Source organism: Schistocerca cancellata, chromosome 4 (genome assembly GCF_023864275.1).
Source record: "Schistocerca cancellata isolate TAMUIC-IGC-003103 chromosome 4, iqSchCanc2.1, whole genome shotgun sequence".
NCBI classification, from domain to species: domain Eukaryota; kingdom Metazoa; phylum Arthropoda; class Insecta; order Orthoptera; family Acrididae; genus Schistocerca; species Schistocerca cancellata.
Genome location: NC_064629.1, coordinates 821,867,767 through 821,887,774, shown reverse-complemented (window position 1 = coordinate 821,887,774; position 20,008 = coordinate 821,867,767). Strand labels below are relative to the sequence as shown.

The 20,008-nt window shown below is 44.1% G+C and overlaps 1 protein-coding gene across 1 annotated transcript in view; it reads left to right on the top strand.

Moving 5' to 3' along the window:
- Nucleotides 1-812: 812 nt before the first annotated feature.
- LOC126184452 (gamma-aminobutyric acid type B receptor subunit 2) overlaps nt 813-20,008 on the top strand; it is a 206,741-nt gene continuing 187,545 nt past the window's right edge. The window contains exons 1-2 of the mRNA XM_049926841.1: nt 813-821; nt 953-1,128. Coding sequence (XP_049782798.1) covers nt 813-821; nt 953-1,128 — 185 coding nt within the window. The remainder of the gene's footprint in view (nt 822-952; nt 1,129-20,008) is intronic.

The following is a 20,008-nucleotide window of genomic DNA, read 5'->3' as shown; positions in this document are numbered from 1 at the left end:
CGGGGGCGGACAATGATCGAGATATGCCTCCGTTGTTTAATACGCTAATGCACGCTTATACGGCGGCGCTCAGAGGCAGCCAATTCAAATCCTGGTATTGGAAGGAATGTTCACGTTCAGTCTTTGGCCGACAAGAAGAGGAGAGAGAGTGTAGCTTCCTAGTCGAGGAAATTTGCAACAATATTCTGGATTAAACTTCAAATATCACCGCAGAGTCTTATGGTGTGAGATCATGCATGCGAATCTGTTGGTGGTAATCCGGCCGTCGTGTTGGGGCGGTTCCCTTGGTGCTATTCGAGAGAAGTAAGCTACAAACACAACATAACACTAGAGTACACAGCAGAATGACTCATCACAGTCATCTACTCGATACGTTGCCAACGTGACACTCTATGAACAGGCCTGAGGAGGGCAACAGCAAACTATTTTCGTTAAGATCTTGCCCAGGACGGCAACATGGGAGCCCCGAATTTATCCCAGCGCTCATTTCCTGACTTATACTTTAGTTGCTGATACGTGTGAACTATAATAGCAGAAAAGTGCACATTTTTCGTTCACTCAGAGACTTATCTTGATAAACGTGATGGTCTTTAAATATCTGCGGTCAGTGTGGCGCCGTCTGCATAAAGCATATCATCCTATTTTAGCTTATTCACTACTTTTGTTTCTCCACTATCGATGTTTGCTCTTTTTATACATGATGCGGTGCACTTTAGGAAGAAACCTTATGTTAATGTTAATGGAAAAACTCGAGGTTCTTTATTCTTTTGTAAGAAAACTTGTCTCTAACTAATTTGAGTGCTAAAACCACAATGTCGACGGTGCAAAACAAATTATATTATCATCATCATCATCATCATCATCATCATCACCATGCCTGAAACTTTAAGGAATTTGCTATTCAACACGCAGCGGAACACCTGTGCTTATAAATGCATGTTTTCTTTTGCAGGCTCACAACCGCTTGGTGGCCGACTTAGATACTATGGGATTTCAAGTAGAAGAAACACAAAGCTTTGGAAACGAAGTCACGTCTGCCCTAGCAAAGCTAAAAGAGAAGGATGTTCGTATAATACTGGGAAACTTTAACGAGTCCTGGGCGAGAAGGATATTTTGCGAAGCTAACAGGTAAATATTAAAAACGTAACTGGTATAATTGCCAGACACAATTACTTCATTTGTTTCTATTCGACTAACGATGTTTAACTGAGTCTTATTAACAATATTATTATATGTCACTTTTTTTATTCTGCATTAACATTTTTGTGTATACACTGAAAAGAAATATCCGACACAGATGGTAAACACCTCGCTGCTATTGCCGTTGTAGATTAGTTAGGTTTCTCCTGCTGATTTCCACTATAATTCAAAGCTACCAGGAGAAAAAGGGTGTGCTTTTAATTAAACTACAATAGCATAATGCGCACGCTGTTGTGCTGCCCAGCGTCCAGTTATGACCATACCTTCAACGAAATTCTTGCATATTTTCGAACGTCGCACCGTAGTTGATCTTTGCAGGCAATCGTAATGTGAGAAAGTACGAGAGAGGGACCAAATAACTCAAATTCATTTTCTGCAAGCGGTGGGGAGGTAATCCTCTACGTCCCATTGCTATGCACTGTTCGGAATCGATTGACCAAGAGTCATCTGTGTGGAAGCGCACGTCATGCAAGAGGATTGTTTTTGTAAGTGTTGTTTCACGAGTTTGGAAAATTTTCAGTTTCATAAACGCCAAAACAACGTGCTATTACTAAGTTTTAGTCAAAATGACAATAGGCGATAGGAGTATTATGGGAATGACGCAGAAACCAAACAACTATGGAGTGAGTGGAGTATTGCTTCATCGCCCGTAGTAAGAAAACAAGTGAGAACATTCGTGAAACCAATGTTGGTTTGGTTTTCCAACTTGAAGGAGCATTTCTGTTTACAAGTGCTAAAACTAGCGCGTGAGGAATTGCGACAATAACGGTCTGTATCGTGGGGATCGAAGCACTGTCCCGCTCATCCCTACAACGCGCGTAGACACAAAGCATTCAGTCTCAGGCAAATTATGTAAAAAATAATAATAGTTTCGATACGATATTTCAGTGCAGTGTCGTCCTTCAGACATCCAAGCATGTTCGAAGGACCACTGCATAGTACCTCTGAATACTGCATCGTATTTCTGAACAACACAGGCACTGCAATATCGAATTTATCCGGCGACACCACGCAACTGTCGTTCAATTAAAACGTCTCCCATGTACGGGACTATACGTAATGAATGTACGAGTGCAGGTCGTAGACACATTGTTGACGATATATGGAAGTTTAGGTTGTAGTCGTGAGTCGTGCTCGGATAGCCTACTGGTAAGGTGACCGCTCGCGATAAGCTGGAAACCCTGGTTCCAGTACCGATCCGGCACAAATTTTCACTGTAATTATTCCATTACACAGCTGATGATTGGTCATATTCGCAAATGAGAATACATATTACGATAATAGTTCCGTACATATTCTATTCGCCGGACTGCCTCTTGTGACGTACTCCCATTACTAAGACTGAGAAAGAGACATAAAAGGTGACCGTTTCTAGAACATGGAAGAAATGAAATCAAATTCGCCGAACTGTGAAACAGCACCTAACGGAAACAAGCACTCCGACTTAAGTGACGCTTACCCACGATGGCCTGTCAACTGATTCAAAACAGTGTGCGTTAGATGTATGTAGCAGGAAACCCCGTTACAAAGCCACCGGCAGCAAGGAACTTATTTATTTCAGGATGCTCCCTGGTATCTCATGGACATTTTACAAAGTAAATGTCCGTTTAAAGCGTCGTAGGCTGTTCAGTCTTGTATACATATATGAAAGAACGCAAAAGGAATAAGACAGGCGAGAAACTGTAGTTCGGGGAACCGAGTAGAACTTAACAAATGGTTCAAATGGCTCTGAGCACTATGGAACTTAACTTCTGAGGTCATAAGTCCCCTAGAACTTAGAACTACTTCAACCTAACTGACCTAGGGACATCACACACATCCATGCCCGATGAAGGATTCGAACCTGTGACCGTAGCGGTCACGCGGTTCCAAACTGAAGCGTCTGGAACCGCACGGCCACACCGGCCGGCAGAACTTTACAGAAACCGGCTCAAAGTGGGATGCGTATGCTGTTGCAGCTTACACAATCTGACAGCTACGTAAAGGTATTGTTGCTCAGATCCATCCCACGGTACAATTTTTTTCCCCAATGATGGTGCTGTTTTCCAAGATGACTTGGCCTCTTGTTCCCCAATGATGATGTTGCTGCGTTCCAAGATGACAGCCTCTGTTGACACGTCTCGCATCGTCCAGGTCTGGTTTTGTGAGCCCGAGCGTAAATTGTCGCATCTCCCAGGTCACTACAGCCACCAGATCTCAATGTTATTGATCCTTTGTGATCTACTTTGGAGAGAAAAGAGCGTGATTGCAACCCACTTCCATCATAGTTACCTGAACTTAGCACTGTTTTCCAGGAAACATGGCATGAAAACCACACAGGACCTGCAATTATCCATTCCAAGATGACAGGAAGCTGTTTTCCCGGCACCGTATTCTGTCGTGTATTTGGTGTTTCCATACTTTCGTCCACGCCTACACATGTAACAAAATAATAACAACCATATTTAATACACATTACAGAATATAAATTTGTTCTTTACACATTCTAATGTGTGGAACTAAGCGAAAAGAAAAAAAGCCCTATTTACCCTATCCTTGTCAAACCGAACTTTGACTCCGTCTCCAGTATCCTTACCGTAGACATTGCTTTAATCACTAGAATTCCTTCTTCCAATCTGTTGCTAGTCGCTGACAAAACCGAACGTCTCCTAAGGTTATAGTTTTACTGTAAACTGCTTCATTTACTTTTCCATCACGGTTTGTGATAGTACTTTATATGAATGTGCATTACTAGGTCTGAATTGTTTTTATAGCTCTATGTAGATACACAGACGCAACGTCTGAAACGGGCGCTTTTCAGTATATTCGTATCTCAAGACGCTAGCGCTCATTTACTGGAAAATGAAAGTGAGGCACGTGCAGCGTAATATAAGGCTGCGTCAGCAGCTTGTCCTGAGGGGGCTGGTTAAATTGCATGCGAATTGCGACGAGACAGCGCCATGTCCCCCCCGCCCTTGACACCCCAGGCAATCTCTCGTGTCTGCGCTGATAACTTGAAAGCTATCACGAGTTTCACCCTTGCTGCGTATCACCGCTTGGAAATGAATCCATGATGTTGCAAATACAAACTTCTGACATTTTTTTAAGTCGTCATTCTTTCGACTGGCTTGAAGCCGTTCCTCATTTCTGGCTATCCTATGTTAATCTGACTGTCATCACATACCCAATACATCCAACACCTTGTATAAACTGCTTTACGTATTCTCGACTTGTTCTGCATACGATATTTCCCCTCTGCTGCCGCCACCAATGTCGAGTTAAATGTACCTTCAAGCAGAAGCAGTTAGCTTGCTAATCTCTCCCTTCTTCTACGATGCATTCTGACTTTCTCGCTCATTCTTTCCACTATTTCTTCACTTCGTGCCGGCTGCTGTGGCCGAGCCATTCTAGGCGCTTCAGTCCGGAACAGCGCTGCTGCTACGGTCACAGGTTCGAATCCTGCCTCGGGCATAGATGTGTGTGTGTGTGTGTGTATGTGTGTGTGTGTGTGTGTGTGTGTGTGTGTGTGTGTGTGTGATGTCCTTAGGTTAGTTAGGGTGGTGGTTAGTGTTTAACGTCCCGTCGACAACGAGGTCATTAGAGACGGAGCGCAAGCTCGGGTTAGGGAAGGATTGGGAAGGAAATCGGCCGTGCCCTTTCAAAGGAACCATCCCGGCATTTGCCTGAAACGATTTAGGGAAATCACGGAAAACCTAAATCAGGATGGCCGGAGACGGGATTGAACCGTCGTCCTCCCGAATGCGAGTCCAGTGTGCTAGCCACTGCGCCACCTCGCTCGGTAGATTTTAGGTTAGTTAGGTTTAAGTAGTTCTAAGTCTAGGGGACTGATGACCTCAGATGTTAAGTCCCATAGTGCTTAAAGCCACCTGAACCATCTTCACTTCGTGTTTTATGGAGTCATTTAGTTTTAATATCCTTCTACGTCAGCAAATTTCACATATTTCTAATTTCTTCTTCCCTGGTTTTTCCTTGTTGCACTTCCGCGCAGTGCTGAGTTGCAGACGTACTTTCTCAGTAGTTTATTCCTCAGTTACATGTCAGCAGTTGATACCAGCAGAGATAGATTGTTGAGCGTCCTGCTCGTATAGCGCTACGCCCAGAACACTGGTTGGTATTTGGTCAGCCAGAGATTAATGGGCTGGTCCCCAAATTTCGCCTCAGAGATTACGATACACAAACAGTTACAATACGATGGCACACAGAACGAAGCTTCACCATCCACAGATGTCACACACGACTTCTGTCCCTTAGGTTACTTTGACGACCGTGTCATCCACAAGAACATCCGGCCGCAATGTTAAATAATAGAATAAAATTTTACAAATCCTGAAAAACCGTACTAAACGAGATAAACGCTATGGGAGACAAGAAGAGATATTTTCTTTGGGAAAATTTTCTTTAGCTGTGCTTCTGATATCTACGTACGAACTGTGTAGCATCAGCTTTAATGGCTTTGGCACCACATTTTCCTGTTACAAGCATGTGCATCACTGATGTGTTATGGAATTCCATTTTGCCTTGTAATTCCGTGCTTATGGAACTAAGATCGTGTTGTCTTTGCGCTGACAGGGTTCGCGAGTGCAACGTTCAGTTTGAAATGACTTTTGCAGCTGCTGTCCCCAAATTTTTCGTCACCATCCTCTTCAATGACCGTCCATCGCGATCGCTCAACACACACCTTCGTCAGCGTTGTGACTTAGCCGATGATGTTCTTCCGCTTTCCCTGTATGCGGTATAAATCGTCGACATGATGCCTTCTTGAAACACTTAACACTTCGGCTAGCTTGGTTACGGAAGCACCACCATACGAGCATCAACAATTTTCCTACGTTCAAATGCACTGAACTCCGAGATATTGCACTCGCAACTACACCGAACGCTGTTCTGACTATGACTGATACTTGCAACGTATTGACGACATTGCACAGATGCCGTTCTAGTCAGTCGCAACAGCTCCACCTACAGGCTTGGCTTGTAGCTGCATTTATGTTCAAGCACGCATTTATCGCAGTCCGCCCCCGTTAGCTGATTGGCTGCCGGCACGGTAGCTCAGCGTGTTCGATCAAAGGACTGTTCACCCTCTGTAATAAAGAAAACTGAGTAAAGGAATCAACGATCAACTTGAGCGGATGTCTTGTGACGTCCGCCCATACCAAAAGCAACAAACTATATCGAAGAAAAAAAAATTGTCACCGTGGCAGAACGCCACGCCAAGGGGCCCGAGTTCGATTCCCGGCTGGGACAGGAGATTTTTTTTCAAATGGCTCTAAGCACTATCGGACTTAACATCTGAGGTCATCAGTCCCCTAGAACGTAGAACTACTTAAACCTAACTAACCTACGGACATCACACACATCCATGCCCGAGTCAGGATTCGAACCCGCGACGGTAGCGCGGTTCCGGACTGAAGCGCCTAGAAGGGCTCGGCCACAGCGAGATTTTTTTCCGCTCATGGACTGGGTGTTGTGTTATCATCATTTCATCCCCATCTCCAACGCGCAATCGCCCAATGTGGCGTCGAATGCATTAAGTACTTGCCATCGGCTGCCGAACTTCCCCGAATGGGGAACTCGCGGCCCACAATGCCGTACGCTCATTTCCATGCATTTATCGCGTGTTTCCATAGTTTTCTCCACCCCCTGTAGGTCTTTACATTATCAGATAATCTCTTTGCGGAAATGTATAAATGTGGCAGTATTGTACAGGGCTATTACAAGTGATTGAAGCGATTTCATAAATTCACTGTAGCTCCATTCATTGACATATGGTCACGACACGCTACAGATACGTAGAAAAACTCAAAGTTTTGTTCGGCTGAAGCTGCACTTCAGGTTTCTGCCGCCAGAGCGCTCGAGAGCGCAGTGAGACAAAATGGCGACAGGAGCCGAGAAACCGTATGTCGTGCTTGAAATGCACTCACATCAGTCAGTCATAACAGTGCAACGACACTTCAGGACGAAGTTCAACAAAGATCCACCAACTGCTAACTCCATTCGGCGATGGTATGCGCAGTTTAAAGCTTCTGGATGCCTCTGTAAGGGGAAATCAACGGGTCGGCCTGCAGTGAGCGAGGAAACGGTTGAACGCGTGCGGGCAAGTTTCACACGTGTATCTGGACATGCTGGAAAATTGGCTCATGCCACAACTGGAGACCGACAGCGCCGACTTCATCTTTCAACAGGATGGAGCTCCACCGCACTTCCATCATGATGTTCGGCATTTCTTAAACAGGAGATTAGAAAACTGATGGATCGGTCGTGGTGGAGATCATGATCAGCAATTCATGTCATGTGCTCCACGATCTCCCGACGTAACCCCATGCGATTTCTTTCTGTTGGGTTATGTGAAAGATTCAGTGTTTAAACCTCCTCTACCAAGAAACGTGCCAGAACTGCGAGCTCGCATCAACGATGCTTTCGAACTCATTGATGGGGACATGCTGCGCCGAGTGTGGGAGGAACTTGATTATCGGCTTGATGTCTGCCGAATCACTAAAGGGGCACATGTCGAACATTTGTGAATGCCTAAAAAAACTTTTTGAGTTTTTGTATGTGTGTGCAAAGCATTGTGACAATATCTCAAATAATAAAGTTATTGTAGAGCTTTGATATCGCTTCAATCATTTGTAATAACCCTGTACATTAGGGATAAACTGAATGAGGTTGTACTGTTTTAAACGGGCTGGTTTTATATTTGAACGATGAAGGCTCCAATCCCCACCCGCATATACCTGATTGAAGTTTTCTGTAGTTTCCTTAAATTACTTTAGGGATATGTCTGAATTATTTCTACTATAATGGCACGGTCAACAATCTGTCAGATCCTTCTCAAACTAAACTGTCAGCACGCATTACCTGATCAAAAGTATCGTGGCACCTATTAGTGGTCGTAGTTGTACGAGTGTCTGCGGAATAATCGTAGCACCTCACGAGTCGAAACTGGAGCACGTAGAGATGTCCGACGCTGGGATCTGGAGCGAAGTCAACGCACTAATCCATCCCAGATATGTTCCACTGGGTTCAAGTCGGGACTGTAAGTGGCCGGTCCATTTCAGGAATGATATTGTCCACAGATAATTACCTAAGAGATGCTGCTTTACGAAACGTTGCAATCTCATGCTGATACAAATGATCATCGTCTCCGAAGTGTTCCTGCACAACACACGGTACACAATGCTGCGTATTGTGTCTATCTCATTCGCATTTATCGTTTTCTTAAGCCGTATAAAGGGAACACCGTAACACCACATCCTCCGTATTTCACTGTCTGTACACACGATGGCAGGTAAAGTTCTCCAGGTATTCCCCAAACCGAATGTCTTCCATCCTATTTCCACTGTGTACAGCGTTATTCATCGATTGGCCATAGACACGTGTTCACAGGTAGAAGCCGTGTTTCTTGGCTTCCGCAAGGCGTTTGATACGGTTCCCCAGTCGTTTAATGAACAAAGTAAGAGCATATGGACTATCAGATCAATTGTGTGATTGGATTGAAGAGTTGCTAGATAACAGAACGCAGCATGTCATTCTCAATGGAGAGAAGTCTTCCGAAGTAAGAGTGATTTCAAGTGTGCTGCAGGGAAGTGTCGTAGGACCGTTGCTATTCACAATATATATAAATGACCTTGTGGATAACATCGGAAGTTCACTGAAGCTTGCCGGCCGTGGTGGCCGTGCGGTTCTAGGCGCTGCAGTCCGGAACCGCGGGACTGCTACGGTCGCAGGTTCAAATCCTGCCTCGGGCATGGATGTGTGTGATGTCCTTAGGTTAGTTAGGTTTAAGTAGTTCTAAGTTCTAGGGGACTGATGACCACAGATGTTAAGTCCCATAGTGCTCAGAGCCATTTGAACCATCACTGAGGCTTTTTGCGGATGATGCTGTAGTATATTGGGAGGTTGTAACAATGGAAAATTGTACTGAAATGCAGGAGAATCTGCAACGAATTGATGCATGGTGCAGGGAATGGCAATTGAATCTCAATGTAGACAAGGGTAATGTGCTGCGAATACATAGAAAGAAAGATCCTTTATCATTTAGCTACAATATAGCAGGTCAGCAACTGGAAGCAGTTAATTCCATAAATTATCTGGGAGTAGGCATTAGGAGCGGTTTAAAATGGAATGACCATAAAAAAATTAGCGTCTGTAAAGCAGATGCCAGATTGAGATTCATGGGAATAATTCTAAGGAAATGCAATCCGAAAACAAAGGAAGTAGGTTACAGTACACATGTTCGCCCACTGCTTGAATACTGCTCACCGGTGTGGGATCCGTACCAGATAGACAAATATCTCCCCTCATCAACCTTATCTTCAGATAGGGTTGATAGTAGAGAGAGAAAAGATCGAACGGAGAGCAGCGCGCTTCGTTACACGGTCATTTAGTAATCACGAAAGCGTTACGGAGATGATAGATAAACTCCAGTGGAAGACTCTGCAAGAGAGACGCTCAGTAGCTCGTTACGGGCTTTTGTTGAAGTTCCGAGAACATACCTTCACCGAAGAGTCAAGCAGTATATTGCTCCCTACTACGTGTATCTCGCGAGGAGACCATGAGGATAAAATCAGAGAGATTAGAGCCCACACAGAGGCATACCGACAATCTTCCTTTCCACGAACAATACGAGACTGGAATAGAAGGCAGAACCGATAGAGATACTCAAGGTACCCTCCGCCACACACCGTCAGGTACCTTGTGGAATATGGATGTAGATTTAGATGCAGAAACCATCCTTTTCCAGTCATCTACTGTCCAGTGACTTCACATCATCTCAAGCATCGATTACCACTGGCTACAGAGATCTATTGCTTCCGAGGAGCTACTCGATTATAGCACCTCATTCTTTTTAAGTTCCTGCTTACAATCGTGCTACTTGGACTTCTGTTCACCCTTTGGAACTCACGAGTGATTCCTTCTGCTGATTTCATGCGAGTTTTTAAAGCCAACATCCGCAGTGCTCGACAGCCCCTGTTACTCAGCACTCGAGGTCTTCCTGGTCTTTGTTTAGCTGTGGTTGTTCCTCCGTGTTTCTACTTCACAGTCACAGCAAGAACGGTCGACTTGGGTAGCTTTAGAAGCGTTGAAATGTCACTGGAGATCTGTTACTGAGGTGACATAAAATGACTATTCCACGTTCGAAGTCTCTGAGCTCTCCTGAACGACCTATTTTGCTGTTAGTACTTCTCTGCTGCCAACATAGTATTCCCTGCCACCGTTTATATTCGTGAATGTGCTTCTCTTGACATATCGTGGTAAATTCTGGATTACCTACGGATGTCCGCATACAAGGTGCTTCAAAAAGAACTTCACAACTTTAAAAATTCATATAAATTTATTGAAAGAAGATATAGAGCTGGGTTTAATGTTATTTTGCAGGGAAACACATCAAGGTTTTTTACCTCAAACTAAAGATGTCGTGTGTGGCTTCCGTTCGTTATCCTACACACATCTCATCAGAAATCAATTTCTTCCCAAACTCGATGTAGCTTTGCAGGTGACATTTGCTCAATGGAGGCGTAAATTCATGCTCTAAGTTCAGGTAGACAAGCTGGCACAGGAGGTACAAACACGATATCCTTCATGAATCCCCATAAAAAAAAATCGAGTGGTGTCAGGTCTGGGGAACGTGGGGCCACGTAATTGGCGTATCACGGCCGTCCATTGACTTGGAATGCGGTCACTGAGAAAATCCCGGACGTCAGCCAGGTAGTGGGGTGATGCACCATTTTGTGAAGTAAACATTTCATTCTTGGTCATCCTCTTCGATCTGTGGTATCAAAGATTTTTGTAACATATCCAGGTACACTATCCCGTTGATGGTCCTCTCACGGAAAAAAGAGGCTGTACACTTTGTTCTTGCTCAATGCACAAAAAACCTTCAGTTTAGGGCTATCACGAATATGTTGCAATATTTTATCTGAATTTTCACTGCCCCAAATCTTACAGTTGTGTGTGATAACCTTGCCACTTAAGTGAAAAGTCGACTCGTCAGAAAAGATGATTTTGTCCAGGAAATGTTCATCCTCGTGTAGGCCTAATCGATTTAACACAGTCGCACAGTTCTTGCGAGCAATTGTTTCAGTGTCTTATTGCTTGCGCGATCGTCAAACTAAATTACTAAAGAGACTGCTTACACCACGCTCGTCCGCCCTATTCTGGAATATTGCTGTGAGGTGTGGGATCCGCATCAGGTGATGACATCGAAAAGGTTCAAAGAAGGGCAGCTCATTTTGTATTATCGCGAAATAGATAAGATAGTGTCACAGACATGATACGTGAATTGGAGTGGCAATCATTAAAACAAAGGCGTTTTTCGTTGCGACGGGATCTTCTCATGAAACTTCAATCACCAGTTTTCTTCTCCGATTGCGAAAACATTGTGTTGGCACCCACCTACGTAGGGAGAAATGATCATCACAATAAAATAAGAGAAATCACGGCTCGCACAGAAAAATTCAAGTGCTCGTTTTTCCCGCGTGCCGTTCGAGAGTGGAACGGTAGAGAGAGAGCTTGGAGGTGGCTCATTGAACCCTCTGCCAGCCACTTTATTGTGAATAGCAGAGTAATCACGTAGATGTAGATGTCAATCTGTGCGGTTTCAAATGCAAACGGGTCCACAACAAACGCCAAACAGTCGTATGTGGGATTTGCAGTTCAAGAGATGCACGCAGGGTCGACTTCGTACGGCTGTTGACAAATTCTTGTCTCACTCAACGATGTCGTCAGGTGTGCTTAGACGACCTAATGGTTTCCCATGTCTTACCGAGCACCCTGTTTCTACAAAATATTTATGCCACTCAGAAATTGTAGGCCTACTGGGAGGATCTTTAGCGTACTTGGTACGGAAATTACGCTGACTTGTAGTCTCCGACCTCGATTCTTCAAACCAAAACACACAGCTAGCACTGTCAGGTCCAGTGCAGGCAGCTATCTTTAACGGAACTGCCGCTAGCGCTCCATATGGTGCGATTCGCCGCTAGGGAACTACGCAAGACAAAACTTTATGTCCTTCCCTACAAATTGACACTACAATCACCTCTGTAGATACTATGAGTTAATTTATATGAATTTTCAAAGTTGCAAAGTCCTTTTTGAAACACCCTGTACTTTTAATTATATAACGTATGTATTTACCTCTGCTTACAGCTTGAAACGTGGGAAAATCGTGCCTGACCTGGCGCAGTACATTGTTGATAGTGCAAGAGAACGCCGATAACTATATGAAACCACGCATCCCACTTGCTAAAAGGCTCCGTTCTCCTTACTACACATCCAGAACATAGTACTATTTGGAGTTTGCAGTGAGTTCCTGCTTCTCTATATTGGAGCCCCAGCATATTTCAATGATGTGCTCTCGACTCTTGGGAGCATTAGAGAGTTCTAACAGAATCTTTTGTGTATTTAATGTCCTTTGCCTTTTTCTTTGGGACATGCCAACAATTTACGTTATATTACTTCAGTTGTCAAAAGGGCTAGCTGAATTGATTTCCCGAATATGGGTTTCACGACACGAAACAGAATTCTGCCTTACTCGAGGGAGCTGGGTGGTCAACTCTGCGAAGACTTCAAACATACAATGAGGCTCAGGACACACCGTTTGAACAACACGTCAGCCTCTGACGTCTCTTTTTCCTTGTTTTTTATCTAATGTCGTTTTCCTTCAATTTTGACAGCTTTTAATTTTTGAAAATGCTCGAAATATATAGCCATGCGTACACAGCTTACACGAAACACTTGTAATTAGGTTTCTACATCTACATCTACATGGATACTCTGCAAATCACATTTAAGTGCCCGGCAGAGGGTTCATCGAACCACCTTCACAATTCTCTGTCATTCCAATCTCGTATAGCGCGCGAAAACTTTCAGCACAAGCTCTGATTTCCCTTATTTTATCAAGGTGATCGTTTCTCCCTATGTAGGTCGGTGTCAACAAAATATTTTCGCATTCGGAGGAGAAAGTTGTTGATTGGAATTTCGTGAGAAGATTCCGTCGCAACGAAAAACGCCTTTCTTTCAATGATGTCCAACCCAAATCTTGTATCATTTCTGTGACACACTCTTCCATATTTCGCGGTAATACAGAACGTGCTGCCCTTCTTTGAACTTTTTCGATGTACTCCGTCAGCCCTATTTGGTAAGGATCCCACACCGCACAGCAGTATTCTAAAAGACGACGGACAAGCATAGTGTAGGCGGTCTCCTTAGTAGATCTGTTACATTTTCTAAGTGTCCTGCCAATAAAACGCACTCTTTGGTTAGCTTTCCCCACAACATTTTCTGTGTGTTCCTTCCAATTTAAGTTGTTCGTAATTGTAATACCTAGGTATTTAGTTGAATTTACGGCTTTTAGATTAGATTGATTTATCATGTAACCGAAGTTTAACGAGTGCCTTTTAGCACTCATGTGGATGACGTCACACTTTTCGTTATTTACTGTCAACTGTCAATTTTCGCGCCATTCAGATATCTTTTCTAAATGGTTTTGCAATTTGTTTTGATCTTCTGAAGACTATTAGTCGATAAACGACAGCGTCATCTGTAAACAACCGAAGACGGCTGCTCAGATTATCTTTCATATATATAAGGAACAGCAAAAAATGGTTCAAATGGCTCAGAGCATTATGGGACTTAACTTCTGAGGTCATCAGTCTCCTAGAACTTAGAACTATTTAAACCTAACTAACCTAAGGACATCACACACATCCATGCCCGAGGCAGGATTCGACCCTGCGACCGTAGCGGTCGCGCGGTTCCAGACTGAAGCGCCTAGAACCACTCGGCCACCCCGGCCGGCTTAAGGTACAGCAAAGGGCCTATAATACTACCTCGGGGAACGCCAGAAATCACTGTTTTACGCGATGACTTTCCGTCAGTTACTACGAACCGTGACCTCTCTGACAGGAAATCACAATTCCAGTCACATAACTGATGCGATATTCCAGAAGCACGCAATTTCCCTACAAGCCGCTTGTGTGGTACAGTGTCAAAAGACTTCCGGAAATCCAGAAATACGGAATCGATCTGAAATCCCTTGTCAATAGCACTCAACACTTCATGTGAATAAAGATCTAGTTGTGTTTCACAGGAACGATGTTTTCTAAACCCATATTGACTGTGTGTCAATAGACAGTTTTCTTCGAGGTAATTCATAATGTTTGAACACAGTATATCTTCCAAAATCCTGCTGCATATCGACGTTAACGATATGGGCCTGTAATTTAGAGGATTACTGCTACTATCTTTCTTGAATATTGCTGTGACCAGTGCAATTTTCCAGTTTTCTTCGAGGTAATTCATTATGTTTGAACACAGTATATCTTCCAAAATCCTGCTGCATATCGACGTTAACGATATGGGCCCGTAATTTAGTGGATTACTGCTACTATCTTTCTTGAATATTGCTGTGACCAGTGCAATTTTCCAGTCTATGGGTACGGATCTTTCGTCGAGCGAACGGTCGTTTATGATTGTTAAGTATTGAACTAATGCATCAGCATACTTCTAAAGGAACAGAATTGGTATACAGTCTGCACCAGAAGACTTGCTTTTATTAAGTGATTTAAGTTGCTTCACTACTCTGAGGAAAATTACTTCTACGTTACTCATGATGGCAGCTGCTCTCGATTCGAATTCTGGAATATTTACTTCGTCTTCTTTTGTGAAGGCGTTTCGGGAGGCTGTGTTTAGTAACTGCTTTGGCAGCACTGTCGTCGATAGTATCACCATTGCTATCGCGCAGAGAAGGCATTTGTTGTTTTTTGCCGCTAACATACTTCACATACGATCAGAATCTCTTTGGATTCTCCGCCAGGTTTAGAGACAAAGTTTAGTTGTGGAAACTGTTATATGCATCTCACATTGAAGTCCGCTCTAAATTTAGAGCTTCTGTAAAAGATCGCCAATCTCGGGGATTTTGCATCTGTTTAAATTTGGCATGTTTGTTTCGTTGTTTTGCAATAGTGTTCTAGCCCGTTTCGTGTACCAAGGAGGATCATCTCCGTCGTTTGTTAATTTATTTGATATAAATCTCTCAATTGCTGCCGATACTATTTCTCTGAATTTAAGCTACGTCTGGCCTACACTTATATTATTAATTTGGAATGAGTGGAGATTCTTTCTCAGGATGGCGTCAAGTGAATTTTTATCAGCTTTTTTGAATAGGTATATTTTTCGTTTATTTTTCGAAGATTCGGGGATTACAATAATAAATCTCGCTACGACAACCTTGTATTCACTAATCCCTGTATAGGTTTTGATGCTAGTTATTACCTCAGGATTATTTGCTGCCAAGAGGTCAAGTGAGTTTTCACAACCGTTTACTATTCGCGTGGGCTCATGAACTAACTGCTCGGAGTAATTTTCAGAGATGCGTTTAGCACAATTTCAGATGATATTTTATGCGTTCCTCCGGATTTATAAATGTATTTTCGCCAAAATATCGAGAGTAAATTAAAGTCACCATCAACTATTATCGTATGAGTCGGGTACGTGTTTGAAATCAAACTCAAGTTTTCTTTGAAACTTTCGGCAACTGTATCATCTGATTTGGGAGGTCGGTAAAAGGATCCTATTGTTTTATTCCACCTGCGAACAATGACCTCTGCCCATACTAACTCATAGGAAGTATCTACTTCAATTTCGCGACAAGTTATATATACTACTAGCAGCAACAAACACGCCACCGCCAACCGTGTTTAGCCTATCCTTTCGGAACATTGTTAGGTTCTTCGCAAAAATTTCAGCTGAGCTTACAGCCAGCTTTAGCCAGCTTTCAGTGCCTATGACGATTTGAGAATCACTGCTTTCTATTAGCGCTTGGAGCTCTGTTACTTCCGCAACATAGCTACGACAGTTTACAACTGTTATACCAATGGTTCCTGTATCTATGTTCTTCCTGTGTTCAGCCTGCACCCTTCGTGACTGCAGCCTTTCTTGCGTTTTCCCGAGACCCTCTAACCTTGCCGGCGGCTGTGGCCGAGCTGTTCTAGGCGCTTCAGTCTGGAACCGCACGACAGCTACGGTCGCAGCTTCGAATCCTGTCTCGGGCATGGATTGTGTGATCTCCGTAGGTTAGTTAGGTTTAAGTAGTTCTAAGTTCTAGGGGACTAACGATATCAGATGTTACGTCCCATAGTGCTCAGAGCCATTTGAACCTCTAACCTAAGAAACCGCCCAGTCCACGCCACACAGCCCCTGCTACCCGTGTAGCCGCCTCCTGCGTATAATGGACACCTGACCTATTCAGCGGAACCCGAAACCCAACCACCATTTGCCGCAAGTCGAGGAATCTGCAGCCTTCACGGTCGCAGAACCGTCTGAGCCTCTGATTCAGACCCTCCACTCGGCTCTGTAGCAGAGGTCCGCAATCGGTCCTGTCGACTATTCTGCAAATGGTCAGCTCTGCTTTCATGTTGCAAGCAAGACTGGCAGTCTTTACCACTTCTGTTAGCCGCTCGAAACCAGAGAGAATCTCTTCTGATCCAAAGTGACACACATCATTGGTACCGACGAGAGCAACCACCTGCAGCTATTTGCACCCTGTACTCTTCATGGCATCAGGGAGGACCCTTTCCACATCTGGAATGACTCTACCCGGTATGCACACGGAGTGAGCATTCATTTTCTTTCCCATCTTGTCAGCCAAGTCCCTAAGGGGCCCCATAACGAGCTCCCAACTACCAATAATATCACCCTCTGTGATTGCCCGGATATTGCAGGCTGAGTGGTTTCCTCTGGAACAGGACAGGCGACAGCATCTGGCTCAGCGACCGTGTCAGCCACAGACAGCTCCTGGATCCTGTTTGTCAGACAAACGAGGGAGGCCTTACGTGCGGCCGCCTAGGAAGTCTTCCGCCGCCTGCTTCGCCCCGGGGCGACCTCCCACTCGACCAAAGGTGAGGGGTCAACCTCAGTGCGAGCAGTAACTAGAATGAGGACCGATCGGAGGACTCGGACGTGCTGGACGTCCGTTGGATCCTCACGGCCGGCCCACAACAGTGGTGCCCATCCACTGCAGCCTTAAGCTGTGTAACCGTAGCCATCACACCCTGAAGCTGAGAGCGAAGTGTCACCGACTCGGCTCGCATCCGCACACAACAATCGCAGTTCCTTTCCATACCATAGAGCGTGGAAAACTAAATTATGCAGATAAACGGACTACCGGCACGTACTGCGCAGCTCTAATGTAGACACTGACGAAAACGCACGAACTGTGTCTAGTAATAAGCAGATATTCAAGAACCAAACTACCGAAGCACTCAGGTGAAACTAAATAATTTTTCCCTGATAAGGGACTTGTAATATGTCACAAAATCGGTTCACTTTCCGACGCAAACGAAAAAGCGAGAGCTGTGGCTATTAGATATTAAATTTACACGCAGAAACTCAATAAACTAAACTATTAAAACACAGATGATATAATAAAATTCGCTCCTTGTTAGGAATTCGTAAATGTAAAAAAATCGGTTACTTCCCTGTTGTTGCGTCTGTCTCTGTCGGCTACTAATGCCTGACGCTTCGAACGTTCTTCTTTTCCAGGAAGTAGAAGGCACTATGTGACGTATCTTTTGTAGGTGAACAGGGACGGGTTGTCGGTGGAGTAAATATTCAATTCACCCACAGGGTGATTTCACGAGTATTTAATCTTGTTCGCGAGAGTGCCGCAGTCGTTGAATAGAGTGAGCGAGATTGTCGAAGGATGTTCCAAGAACTGGGATACTTCCTTTGTCGGCAGCTTTTAGTCGATTTGTAGGCTTTTCCCTGAATCCGAGCCGACTACGATTCTCAGTAATGCTTTCAATGTGTGGTGAATACTTTGCCGGAAATTCAGGGTAGCCTTCCAACCGACCTGTATTGCGAAGGTTTCCTGTAAGATGGCTCAAAATGGCTCTGAGCACTATGGGACTTAACATCTCAGGTCATCAATCCCCTAGAACTAAGAACTACTTTAACCTAACTAACCTAAGGACATCACACAAATCCATGCCCGAGGCAGGATTCGAAGCTGCGAACGTAGCGGTCGCGCGGTTCCAGACTGAAGCGCCTAGAACCGCTCGGCCACCGACGTGTAGAATGGTGGGAGCTTTTCTGGTCATTAGTGTGATAAATTAGGTTCTGTCAGGCGGAATCATCGAATAAAGAGCTATTATTAGTTGTAAACGGGACTGAACGAATGAGAGCGCCCGTGCGTTAGCAACAAGGCAAACATTCTGCAACCACAGGGATAACTGGCTGAAAGGCCTCAAACGCTTAACAACTTCCGAGAGTCAGTCAGAGCTGGTGAGATTGGTGAGCCTATTGTGAGTGCCAGAGGTGGAAGAAAGGCTGGTCTGGTTGAAGTAAGAAACAGGGCGATTTTTAAAAAAAATGGTTCAAATGGCTCTGAGCACTATGGGACTTAACTACTGAGGTCATCAGTCCCCTAGAACTTAGAACTACTTAAACCTAACTAACCTAAGGACATCACACACATCCATGCCCGAGGCAGGATTCGAACCTGCGACCGTAGCGGTCACGCGGTTCCAAACTGAAGCGCTTAGAACCGCACGGCCCCACCGGCCGGCCGGGCGATTTTTACTTTCTTGTAATATGTGTCCACACCTTCTATATATTACTTAAATTATTTCCTCTTGCTTTCTGCTGTCAGCGTTTTATTTTACGATTGCAATTTCGGCATTATGTCATTTTAAAGCCTAATATTTTGACCTGTATGTCCAAATCTGACGGCCGGCCGCGGTGGTCTAGCGGTTCTAGGCGCTCAGTCCGGAGCCGCGCGACTGCTACGGTCGCAGGTTCGAATCCTGCCTCGGGCATGGATGTGTGTGATGTCCTTAGGTTAGTTAGGTTTAAGTAGTTCTAAGTTCTAGGGGACTGATGACCATAGATGTTAAGTCCCATAGTGCTCAGAGCCATTTGAACCATTTTTTTTTTAAATCCAAATCTGACGCTTGAAATTTGCATACTGACGAAAATGCAGTCACAAAATAGTACACTTATAGCTGAAAGCAAGATGACAACATTAAAGAAAGACCGATATTTGCACGCGTGCATCTGATCTTGTTGGTACTGGTCTGATCTAGTGGTAGCTGTCATGCGGTTGCGAGGTTACTAGTCATGTGCATGGTAATTTAGTCCTGTCGGCTTCTTTTATTCGGTGACAATCTTGCATTAGATCAGGATGTTAATTATTACCTGGAGGCGCTCCTGGTAAAAGTAACCAATTTGGAATATTTATTAAAGCGAGTATAAACTGCATTGTTCCGATGTAAACTGCATTGTTTGATTTTGGTCTTACTTTCTGATCTTCGTACCTTAAGACTGCTGTCTCAAATCCTTTGTATGCGGACAGTGTCGAAGCATTTACATGAAAACACTAAGCGCCACACAAGATAGGAAATATGCTAAAGAAATAGGGATTACAAATAGATTACAGAACAAGAAACACACTCCAATCACATTTACAAACAGAAAGAACAGATAAATACCAAGGAGCAGGCATACACCAGCTAGTGTGCCAAGAATGTAAATCAGTACATATGGGATGACAAGCAGAAACTTTAAAACTCGATATAAAGAACATATAAGAAGTTGGAAATATGAAAATAGCCATTCTACCTTCACCGACCACCAGATAAAACATGGACATGAGCCATCCGACATGGAATTTGACATGACAGTTATCACAGTGAATAATCACAACAAAAAGCTCCTGACATTGCAAGAAAACTTTCACATACAAAGAGCCATGGCAATGGAAAAGAAGGTACTCAACGACCAAATCCATATAAACAAAACTCTCTGATCATGC